Genomic DNA, 11,882 nt, shown 5'->3' with positions numbered 1-11,882 from the left:
AGTACACATCAAATGAAAAATCACAAATAACTGATACATATTATCAGATATTACAGAATTAAATATGTTTTAAATTTATTACAAAAAATGTGTTCTCAATCTTGTAGATAGATATTACAGGATCTCATATACATGTAAATACCAAAGACAACTGTCTATCCAAGTCACAATTTATAAAGCTTGGTTCACACCAAACAGCAATTTTATATAGTCCATATCAATCATGACAATGGCGTTTGGGGTTAAACATGTGTTCGTAGGTAAATAATATTGCCATGGAACTTTTTTCATGAGAGTGTTATAGTCTATATAATATTACTTCCTGTTTGGTAGAATAGTGAAATAGAAGTCAATAAGTTCTTTCTCAATCCCATGTCGCTTTGAAGGTGTCATGATTGTCATCCTCAGCTTAAGCAATGTGTTACTGTAATTTGAATTTCAAAATGACTGAGCGACGTTTTTCGAAGCACTGGTCAACTCCACCGTAGCGAATCACATGACTTTGACAATCAGTAAATTCCAGCGAAAAATGTCTATATAAGTAAAGAATTGTCGCATAAATATTAAATAATAGAGTACACAGGAAATGGCAAAGTTCACATAGTCTAGTATGATTAATCATTTAAAAAAAAAAAAACAAAAAAAAAACCGAGCAAATGGGGGGGCGGGTGGATGGGGCATACGCCCTCTACGTCCCCCTCTGGATTCGCCACTGCCTTCTGTTGTCCATTTTGTCAAATATACATGTAAATACCAAAGACAACTGTCTATCCAAGTCACAATTTATAAAGCTTGGTTCACACCAAACAGCAATTTTATATAGTCCATATCAATCATGACAATGGCGTTTGGGGTTAAACATGTGTTCGTAGGTAAATAATATTGCCATGGAACTTTTTTCATGAGAGTGTTATAGTCTATATAATATTACTTCCTGTTTGGTAGAATAGTGAAATAGAAGTCAATAAGTTCTTTCTCAATCCCATGTCGCTTTGAAGGTGTCATGATTGTCATCCTCAGCTTAAGCAATGTGTTACTGTAATTTGAATTTCAAAATGACTGAGCGACGTTTTTCGAAGCACTGGTCAACTCCACCGTAGCGAATCACATGACTTTGACAATCAGTAAATTCCAGCGAAAAATGTCTATATAAGTAAAGAATTGTCGCATAAATATTAAATAATAGAGTACACAGGAAATGGCAAAGTTCACATAGTCTAGTATGATTAATCATTTAAAAAAAAAAAAACAAAAAAAAAACCGAGCAAATGGGGGGCGGGTGGATGGGGCATACGCCCTCTACGTCCCCCTCTGGATTCGCCACTGCCTTCTGTTGTCCATTTTGTCAAATAGTAATCCTCAAAAGTACGTGTAGGTTATATGCTAGTTTTATCACGTTGATTATAGACACAGAATACATTATAATCATTCCCCATTTCCATTCTCAATTTTATAAAGTCTCCTACCATTATAACACGGGTCCACCAATAATACAACAAAAATGACAAATTAGTAGAAAAAAAGCGCTATGTTTTTATATTGCTTGCAGTGCAATATTCCAATAAAAATAATCTACTCACAAACCACTGATCTCAATATAATCAGCTAAAATACGGCAAGCTTTTTAGAAAAGCTATTACTTGTTAAGAGATAACTGTTATAAGATCTATTGCAAATGTTGTGCAAACGGAAAATAATGCAGTACCTTTACACGACCAATGACTTGTAAATAGATTACACAAAAGAGAGTGTATAAACTAGTGAAATGAACGTACTTGTATTTTTGTCCATCTGATAAGTTAAGCCTGTATTTTCATAGTTAGTTTTTATATCGTACTGTAGTGTAAGGTTGGGATCTCGCTTACATGTTTAACCCCGCCACATTATGTATGTACGTGACTGTCCCAAGTTAGGAGCCTGTAGTTCGGTGTTTGTCGTTTGTTTATGTGTTACATATTTCTTTGTCTTTTTTTTTTATATAAACAAGGCCGTGAGTTTTTTTGTTTAAATTGTTTTACATTGTTATTTCGGGGCCTTTAATAGCGGACTATGCGGTATTGGCTTTGCTCATTGTTTAAGGCCGTACAGTTACCTATAGCTACTAATTTCTGTGTAATGTTGGTCTCTGGTGGAGAATTGTCTCATTGGCAAACATACCACTTCTTCCTTTTTTGTATGTTTAGTCTAACTTTTCAGTATGGGCATTGTTCTTTGTTGAAGGCGAAACGGTGATCACCTATAGTTGTTTTAAAAAACAATATTGGTTTTTTTTCGTGATTTTTCTGCGTGACCTATAGTTGTTAATGTGGTCTCTTTTGGACAATCATACCACATCTTCTTTTTTATAGTAACTAAATTTTATTACCGGTACAATTGAAAAAGCTTAAGAAAGACTTCATGATCTTGAAATGATGTGTCCAGTAAACATAAGCATTTTATACTCTTTGGATTTTCATGTTTAACCAATACATTTAACCAAATAGTAAGTCATTAAACAACAAGATAGCAGCTTCTGTTTGTACAAAAAAAATAAACACTTTGACTCTTCACATGCTATTTATTTTCAGCTGATCACATCTTTTTAATTTGATTGCGATTTAAATCAAATTTGTATCCTGTAATTTGATCTGTTACTTTATACACTTTTCCAGCAGTAGAAGCTGAAATTGAGTCTATGACCCTTTTCATAAAATATCCTGTACTAAAAACTGCGGTGCCTTTATTCATCGCAGGATTTGGCCTGTACATCACATGGTGTCCCTCTTCCGGATAGTAGGCAATGTCTTCCCTCAAACCATCGGAAAACTGCTCTAGTGGAAAAGCTGACAGTGTTTCCCGGTGAATTTGTCTATAAAAATCGGTGAGTCCTGTGTTAAATACCGGTAACTGTTTTTGATTCACATTCTAAAAGAAAATATAGTCCATAAGTATAAACAAAAAGTATATGTTGACTGAGTCACATCAAAATTTAAATAAATAAAAGTACATCTAAATATATATAAGAAGATGTGGTATGAGTGACAAGGAGGCAACTCTCCATCAATGTCACAATTTGTAAAATTAAACTTTTATAAATTTACAGGTTTTCACCTAACAGCAAGCTATAAATGGCCCCAACAAATTACTAGTGTAAAACCATAATTCAACGATGAAAAACAATGCCGTTTAATGATTTATAGGTTTAAAAAATCCATGCAAAGTGACGCAGTTTAAAAAAAAGTTAATATACTAGTAATAACCCTACAAAACAAGCTAAAATTCATATTTCACATCTTCATTTCAATGGTTTAGCATTATTAAAAGTTTAATACATGTAAATGTAAACGTGCAGTCACAACATTTTTAAAGATGTCTATCAAATGCATAAATTTTAATGATATAAGAATAACATTTTAAAAAGCACATCATACAGTTACAAGCCTATTCTATACATCAGCATAATAAGCAACACACTACTAAGGAACAAAGTGAAAGATATAGGACATTTAAAAAAAATCAAACAAAATCACATACCTGTTGATGAACTTGTACATTTTCTTTATTTTGCTCATTATAAAACTTTCTCTGATACATTTGTTTGTAGTATGGACTAACATTTTCCTTAAAAAAGACATATTATTTTGTGTTATTTTGTTCACAATTTATTACTTCATATTTCACTAAACAAATAATACATTAATACACATGTAAAAATATTCGTCTAATCCGTACGGCAACTCATACCACAATATGTGTTTTTCTTTAAAAAAAAACCCCCAACATACTATTTAAATCTAATGTGTTATTTTTGTCCTACTTTTTTTGGGCGTGTGTTGAAAATTATAAACAAAGTAATGCACCAGGCTTAACATACATACTTGCAAAATAGCAGTTTGTGAAAATGATGGTTCGGGCACTACAAAATCATCTTCCTGTGTACAATCTGGTGGTAAATTGCCATTTTCTTCATTTACGCCATCGTCTAGAATGTTCATCGCCTCTGCAAAATAAAAACAAAAAATAATTAAAAAATATAAAATTCTAACTTAAATATAGCTAGGCATGTGTTAAATTTGCATTGATTTTTATCACATGTAAAACAAGTAATTGTATTTATTTTTAACAAATAAATTTATAAATTAAATTTTATATGTTAAACTTTATAAGTTTTTTAATTAATGATTGATTGTTTGTTGTCGCTAAACGTCCAGTGGGAAATACTTCATGCATGTACAGGACGATAGTTTTAAGTAAAAAGTTATTCGTATGTTTTTAAAACTGACCATGTAAAGTGAGTTCTTTTTCATTATGATGTGTACTGGCGATTTGGTTTCCATCTGAAGCCTCAGTTAAGGATGAGTGTCGTACATCAACAATATTACTTCTGGAAGTTCTTCCTCTGACTCATTTTCATCAACATCTAACTCGACATGCTCTAAAAAGTCTCGTTCTTCTTTAGTAAGAGAAGCATAAGGTACCTGTAAATACAAAGGTGAGTTCAAAAGTAAAGGCTGTTTTTATAATAAGTAACAATTTTCAATTTCTTTAGTATGAACAAAAACCCGCTGTTTTATTGGTTTGTTTTTATTTCATGGCATTCGACAAGTTATGAATTTTTAAAGAAATCTATATGACTATAATGTAAAAAAACTACCTCAATTGAAAGTTAAAAAAAAACAAAAACTGAAATGAATAATAAAAATTTTCCGTAAAACACGTCTCAGGATAGTTTATTTACACAAACTAGAATGCATATTTTTACAACTTTTAAACGGCACATGACACAGTAACATTAACAAAGCCTACGGCTAAAAATAGAAAATTTGCAAACAACGGCGCTAAAGTGCACATAACACAATCTATAATACTTGAATGCGCATTAACACAGCCAACATCCAAAGACGGTAAATTGACAGCCTACGGTCCCAGACGGTACATTGACTAGACGGCTAATTGATACAGACTACTGCAGTAGCCAGTTTATTGACACATACTACGGTCTTGCATGTATACAATTTATTGACACAGAATAGCCGTAAAATAATAATAAAAAAATACTTCTGTTAATGACATAATTACTAAAAGAATTCGGTATAACACAAAGACAAACATTTTTTTTTAATTTCCAAAATAGTAATTTCAATACATTTAACAAAGTAAAGTAAATACCTGATCATCAAGCGGCACAGCAAAATTTGGTCTAGTAAAAAACAGCTGGTATGGAGTCTTTGGACGTGTGGCCTTGTTTAGCCTGTTATTATATGCATAATAAAACTCAGGAAGTTGATCAGACCAGTTTGAACGTTCTGACATTTTGATTCTGAAATACTCAGTCAGTGTACGATTAAAACGCTCCACTCTGCCCTAACTCTAAGGATGGTATGGTCTACCATGCATTTGGACTGTGTCAAATTGGTCTACAACTTCTTTCAGATTCGAATTTCGGAATTCTTTTCCATTGTCTGACTGTAAAATGCGTGGAGCTCCATATAAATAAATGTAACTAAGTACCACTTTGCTTATTTCAGTAGCACTTTTCGTTTTACATGCTTGACCAAATGCAAATCTTGAAAAACAATCAACAATGTTACATATGTATTGAAATCCTTTATGAGGTGGCATCTTCTTTAGATCAATTTGCCATCTTGAATTTGGATAAGTTGCTGGTATAGGGCGTCTTGTTCTTTTTGTTTTGAGTAAAGATATAGCACTTTTACATTGATCACAATCCACGTAAAGATCGAATAAAAGCTTCACGTTTTCCCTTACAACTGGGAAAACAAATCTTCTTATAGATTCATAAATGCTGTGAGATTTTCTGTGATCTAATGCATGATTCTTTTTAACTAAGTTAATTAAATCCTCCTTTAAAAGACATTTCCTATGAGAAGTAGCCAGGTCAACACTTTTTTTTATACAAATGATTTGAAGTCAAATCATAGAAATAATTTTCCAAATATTTTCTAACCATTCTGTCGTTCAACTGTTCCTTGCAAAACTTAATTATTTTTGCTGACCCTCATTTCGGATTTTCTGCTTTTAATTTGCAAATTGACACTACCTTGTCATAGTCCCTCCAAAACGCTTCTGGATTAGGGTCCTTTGAAACCGGCTTCTTCTTTTCCTTTGCTAATTGAAAACCTTCATCTGGAATGGTATTCATGGGCTCCGCCATTTTCAAAATCGGCGGCGGTAGCGACGTCGTATGGCGTTATTTGATTGTGACGTTATAAATAACTCTTTTTCGCGGAAAAATAGGTGATTTAAGAGATAACTGTATTGTATTTGAAGCTTTAAGGACGTCCATCGGTAGTTTTACTGTCGCAAATTTAGTTTACCTGGCGACGCGGAGCGGAGACAGGTAAACGGGTATTTGCGACAGTAAAACTACCGATGGACGTCCGAAAAGCTTCAAATACAATACAGTTATCTCTATTCTAATGCAAAACAAGTTCATAATTAAATTTCAATCATCTTTTTAGTGTAAAATCTTTATTAAAGAAAATTCCGCGAAAAGATGTTATCTTCTTTGGTCCCCACACTAGATGACGTCATAGGTATGCTTCCGGCGTCAAACATAAACACCGGGCGTTTTCTGGCTTCTGTGCCGCTTCAGAATGTAATACAATTTGATAAAAAGAGGATTTTTAGGTGCAACATGTGAGTTTTATGGCTTATTATTGTAGAAATTACATGACAATACATTCAGCAATTCAAAATGTTGGCTTCCTTAGTTACAGACAAGGAGATAGAGAATTTTACGCTAACTGTCATCCAATCAGAACCATTGATACAAACGAATTGCATTAGAATTTAAAATCTGCCATAGATTTGGAGAAAACAAAACCTGCCATAGGTTTGAGACGGCATTACGTCATATTTACCATAGATTAGGAATCCGCCATAGATTTGGAACCCGCCATAGATTTGAGTCCTACATATATAAATGGCCCCAACAAATTACTAGTGTAAAACCATAATTCAACGATGAAAAACAATGCCGTTTAATGATTTATAGGTTTAAAAAATCCATGCAAAGTGACGCAGTTTAAAAAAAAGTTAATATACTAGTAATAACCCTACAAAACAAGCTAAAATTCATATTTCACATCTTCATTTCAATGGTTTAGCATTATTAAAAGTTTAATACATGTAAATGTAAACGTGCAGTCACAACATTTTTAAAGATGTCTATCAAATGCATAAATTTTAATGATATAAGAATAACATTTTAAAAAGCACATCATACAGTTACAAGCCTATTCTATACATCAGCATAATAAGCAACACACTACTAAGGAACAAAGTGAAAGATATAGGACATTTAAAAAAAATCAAACAAAATCACATACCTGTTGATGAACTTGTACATTTTCTTTATTTTGCTCATTATAAAACTTTCTCTGATACATTTGTTTGTAGTATGGACTAACATTTTCCTTAAAAAAGACATATTATTTTGTGTTATTTTGTTCACAATTTATTACTTCATATTTCACTAAACAAATAATACATTAATACACATGTAAAAATATTCGTCTAATCCGTACGGCAACTCATACCACAATATGTGTTTTTCTTTAAAAAAAAAACCCCAACATACTATTTAAATCTAATGTGTTATTTTTGTCCTACTTTTTTTGGGCGTGTGTTGAAAATTATAAACAAAGTAATGCACCAGGCTTAACATACATACTTGCAAAATAGCAGTTTGTGAAAATGATGGTTCGGGCACTACAAAATCATCTTCCTGTGTACAATCTGGTGGTAAATTGCCATTTTCTTCATTTACGCCATCGTCTAGAATGTTCATCGCCTCTGCAAAATAAAAACAAAAAATAATTAAAAAATATAAAATTCTAACTTAAATATAGCTAGGCATGTGTTAAATTTGCATTGATTTTTATCACATGTAAAACAAGTAATTGTATTTATTTTTAACAAATAAATTTATAAATTAAATTTTATATGTTAAACTTTATAAGTTTTTTAATTAATGATTGATTGTTTGTTGTCGCTAAACGTCCAGTGGGAAATACTTCATGCATGTACAGGACGATAGTTTTAAGTAAAAAGTTATTCGTATGTTTTTAAAACTGACCATGTAAAGTGAGTTCTTTTTCATTATGATGTGTACTGGCGATTTGGTTTCCATCTGAAGCCTCAGTTAAGGATGAGTGTCGTACATCAACAATATTACTTCTGGAAGTTCTTCCTCTGACTCATTTTCATCAACATCTAACTCGACATGCTCTAAAAAGTCTCGTTCTTCTTTAGTAAGAGAAGCATAAGGTACCTGTAAATACAAAGGTGAGTTCAAAAGTAAAGGCTGTTTTTATAATAAGTAACAATTTTCAATTTCTTTAGTATGAACAAAAACCCGCTGTTTTATTGGTTTGTTTTTATTTCATGGCATTCGACAAGTTATGAATTTTTAAAGAAATCTATATGACTATAATGTAAAAAAACTACCTCAATTGAAAGTTAAAAAAAAACAAAAACTGAAATGAATAATAAAAATTTTCCGTAAAACACGTCTCAGGATAGTTTATTTACACAAACTAGAATGCATATTTTTACAACTTTTAAACGGCACATGACACAGTAACATTAACAAAGCCTACGGCTAAAAATAGAAAATTTGCAAACAACGGCGCTAAAGTGCACATAACACAATCTATAATACTTGAATGCGCATTAACACAGCCAACATCCAAAGACGGTAAATTGACAGCCTACGGTCCCAGACGGTACATTGACTAGACGGCTAATTGATACAGACTACTGCAGTAGCCAGTTTATTGACACATACTACGGTCTTGCATGTATACAATTTATTGACACAGAATAGCCGTAAAATAATAATAAAAAAATACTTCTGTTAATGACATAATTACTAAAAGAATTCGGTATAACACAAAGACAAACATTTTTTTTTAATTTCCAAAATAGTAATTTCAATACATTTAACAAAGTAAAGTAAATACCTGATCATCAAGCGGCACAGCAAAATTTGGTCTAGTAAAAAACAGCTGGTATGGAGTCTTTGGACGTGTGGCCTTGTTTAGCCTGTTATTATATGCATAATAAAACTCAGGAAGTTGATCAGACCAGTTTGAACGTTCTGACATTTTGATTCTGAAATACTCAGTCAGTGTACGATTAAAACGCTCCACTCTGCCCTAACTCTAAGGATGGTATGGTCTACCATGCATTTGGACTGTGTCAAATTGGTCTACAACTTCTTTCAGATTCGAATTTCGGAATTCTTTTCCATTGTCTGACTGTAAAATGCGTGGAGCTCCATATAAATAAATGTAACTAAGTACCACTTTGCTTATTTCAGTAGCACTTTTCGTTTTACATGCTTGACCAAATGCAAATCTTGAAAAACAATCAACAATGTTACATATGTATTGAAATCCTTTATGAGGTGGCATCTTCTTTAGATCAATTTGCCATCTTGAATTTGGATAAGTTGCTGGTATAGGGCGTCTTGTTCTTTTTGTTTTGAGTAAAGATATAGCACTTTTACATTGATCACAATCCACGTAAAGATCGAATAAAAGCTTCACGTTTTCCCTTACAACTGGGAAAACAAATCTTCTTATAGATTCATAAATGCTGTGAGATTTTCTGTGATCTAATGCATGATTCTTTTTAACTAAGTTAATTAAATCCTCCTTTAAAAGACATTTCCTATGAGAAGTAGCCAGGTCAACACTTTTTTTTATACAAATGATTTGAAGTCAAATCATAGAAATAATTTTCCAAATATTTTCTAACCATTCTGTCGTTCAACTGTTCCTTGCAAAACTTAATTATTTTTGCTGACCCTCATTTCGGATTTTCTGCTTTTAATTTGCAAATTGACACTACCTTGTCATAGTCCCTCCAAAACGCTTCTGGATTAGGGTCCTTTGAAACCGGCTTCTTCTTTTCCTTTGCTAATTGAAAACCTTCATCTGGAATGGTATTCATGGGCTCCGCCATTTTCAAAATCGGCGGCGGTAGCGACGTCGTATGGCGTTATTTGATTGTGACGTTATAAATAACTCTTTTTCGCGGAAAAATAGGTGATTTAAGAGATAACTGTATTGTATTTGAAGCTTTAAGGACGTCCATCGGTAGTTTTACTGTCGCAAATTTAGTTTACCTGGCGACGCGGAGCGGAGACAGGTAAACGGGTATTTGCGACAGTAAAACTACCGATGGACGTCCGAAAAGCTTCAAATACAATACAGTTATCTCTATTCTAATGCAAAACAAGTTCATAATTAAATTTCAATCATCTTTTTAGTGTAAAATCTTTATTAAAGAAAATTCCGCGAAAAGATGTTATCTTCTTTGGTCCCCACACTAGATGACGTCATAGGTATGCTTCCGGCGTCAAACATAAACACCGGGCGTTTTCTGGCTTCTGTGCCGCTTCAGAATGTAATACAATTTGATAAAAAGAGGATTTTTAGGTGCAACATGTGAGTTTTATGGCTTATTATTGTAGAAATTACATGACAATACATTCAGCAATTCAAAATGTTGGCTTCCTTAGTTACAGACAAGGAGATAGAGAATTTTACGCTAACTGTCATCCAATCAGAACCATTGATACAAACGAATTGCATTAGAATTTAAAATCTGCCATAGATTTGGAGAAAACAAAACCTGCCATAGGTTTGAGACGGCATTACGTCATATTTACCATAGATTAGGAATCCGCCATAGATTTGGAACCCGCCATAGATTTGAGTCCTACATATATAACAAAAAAAAAAAAAAAAAAAAAAAATTTAATTCACTAAAGCTTCGAAAATGTATAAAAATAAAATTTAATAAAATTCCGCGAAATTTCATTAAGGATTTGGCGAATTTACGTGATGGCAAAACACGACGTCATACGAATGGAAATTTTCAAGGGAACATTATTTCGTTACGTGTACGCTTCAAATTCGGATAACATTTAATTAAAAGGAAGTTTTAGAGGTAGGTGCTATTACATTTATGATTCCGTTGTATTTATCGGACATTTATGGTTTTTAGAAAGTCAAGATGGCGGCGTACTTCTTAGTAACGACTTGCCATTGTGCTTTGATGGTAAATATATATAGTAGCCATGAACAACAAAAATGTTTATTAAATATCACAAATGTTTGGCTGAAGAATTATAAGAATTAAACACATTTTTTCTAGAGGTTATTGATGTGTAAACCGGGGCTCTAACTCACAAACTCAACATAAAAGTCCTTCGGACTTTTATTCAGTTTGTGAGTTAATCTCTTGGTCTGAAATCATCTTAAATACATTTTCTACAAAATAGGCTTTTAGACAACTGCAAAAACAATTAATTTCATTAGACCACATTCATTCTGTGTCATAAACCTATGCTGTGTCAACTATTTAATCACAATCCAAATTCAGAGCTGTATCCAGCTTGATTGTTGTGTCCATACTTGCCCCAACCGTTCAGGGTTTGACCTCTGCGGTCACATAAAGCTGCGCCCTGCAGAGCATCTTGTTGATATTTGATGTGGTAATTTACTGTCTCCTTGGGGACATGTACATGAGAACACACACACATTTATGCACACAAACACACAAATATACATCTATGACACTCACACATTTGATACAAGTCATTAATTATTTGATAAAATTTTCTTTTTAGATTTCATGGAAAAATTTCCGTGCCTAAAAGCACTAGGCTTTACAGTTCCTGTGAGTGAAAGACTAGAGATAGATCAAGTAGCAGACAAATATATAACCAACAAACTACTTCTTGAATTGAACACCATTAAAGAAAAGTCGAATTGTCAATACACATACCAGGATGTTCTCAACTGGATATCAAGTCTTTGTGGAAAAGAAAATGTTACCAACAAAAGCTTATATTTTAAGGTAAAGTC

At 32.7% G+C, this 11,882-nt stretch overlaps 1 protein-coding gene across 3 annotated transcripts; it reads right to left on the bottom strand.

The window, feature by feature from the left end:
- Positions 1 to 2,537: 2,537 nt before the first annotated feature.
- Positions 2,538 to 6,205, bottom strand: LOC139481331 (uncharacterized). 3 transcript variants are annotated; one of them, XM_071264573.1, is made up of 5 exons: positions 5,149 to 6,199; positions 4,263 to 4,457; positions 3,858 to 3,979; positions 3,514 to 3,600; positions 2,538 to 2,904 (listed from the first exon to the last, which is right to left on the bottom strand). In XM_071264573.1, the coding sequence occupies exons 3-5, from the start codon at positions 3,972 to 3,974 to the stop codon at positions 2,572 to 2,574; spliced, it is 537 nt and encodes a 178-aa protein (XP_071120674.1). In that variant the 5' UTR covers positions 3,975 to 3,979; positions 4,263 to 4,457; positions 5,149 to 6,199; the 3' UTR covers positions 2,538 to 2,571. The 3 variants fall into 3 exon arrangements, 2 of the variants coding, with proteins under 2 accessions (XP_071120674.1, XP_071120675.1); XM_071264574.1 differs by having other exon boundaries at positions 6,041 to 6,199; XR_011654595.1 differs by lacking the exon at positions 3,514 to 3,600 and having other exon boundaries at positions 5,149 to 6,205.
- Between the last annotated feature and the right edge of the window lie 5,677 nt (positions 6,206 to 11,882).

This window comes from Mytilus edulis, chromosome 7, assembly GCF_963676685.1.
Source record: "Mytilus edulis chromosome 7, xbMytEdul2.2, whole genome shotgun sequence".
Classification (NCBI taxonomy): domain Eukaryota; kingdom Metazoa; phylum Mollusca; class Bivalvia; order Mytilida; family Mytilidae; genus Mytilus; species Mytilus edulis.
This window is presented reverse-complemented; position numbering and strand designations above follow the sequence as displayed.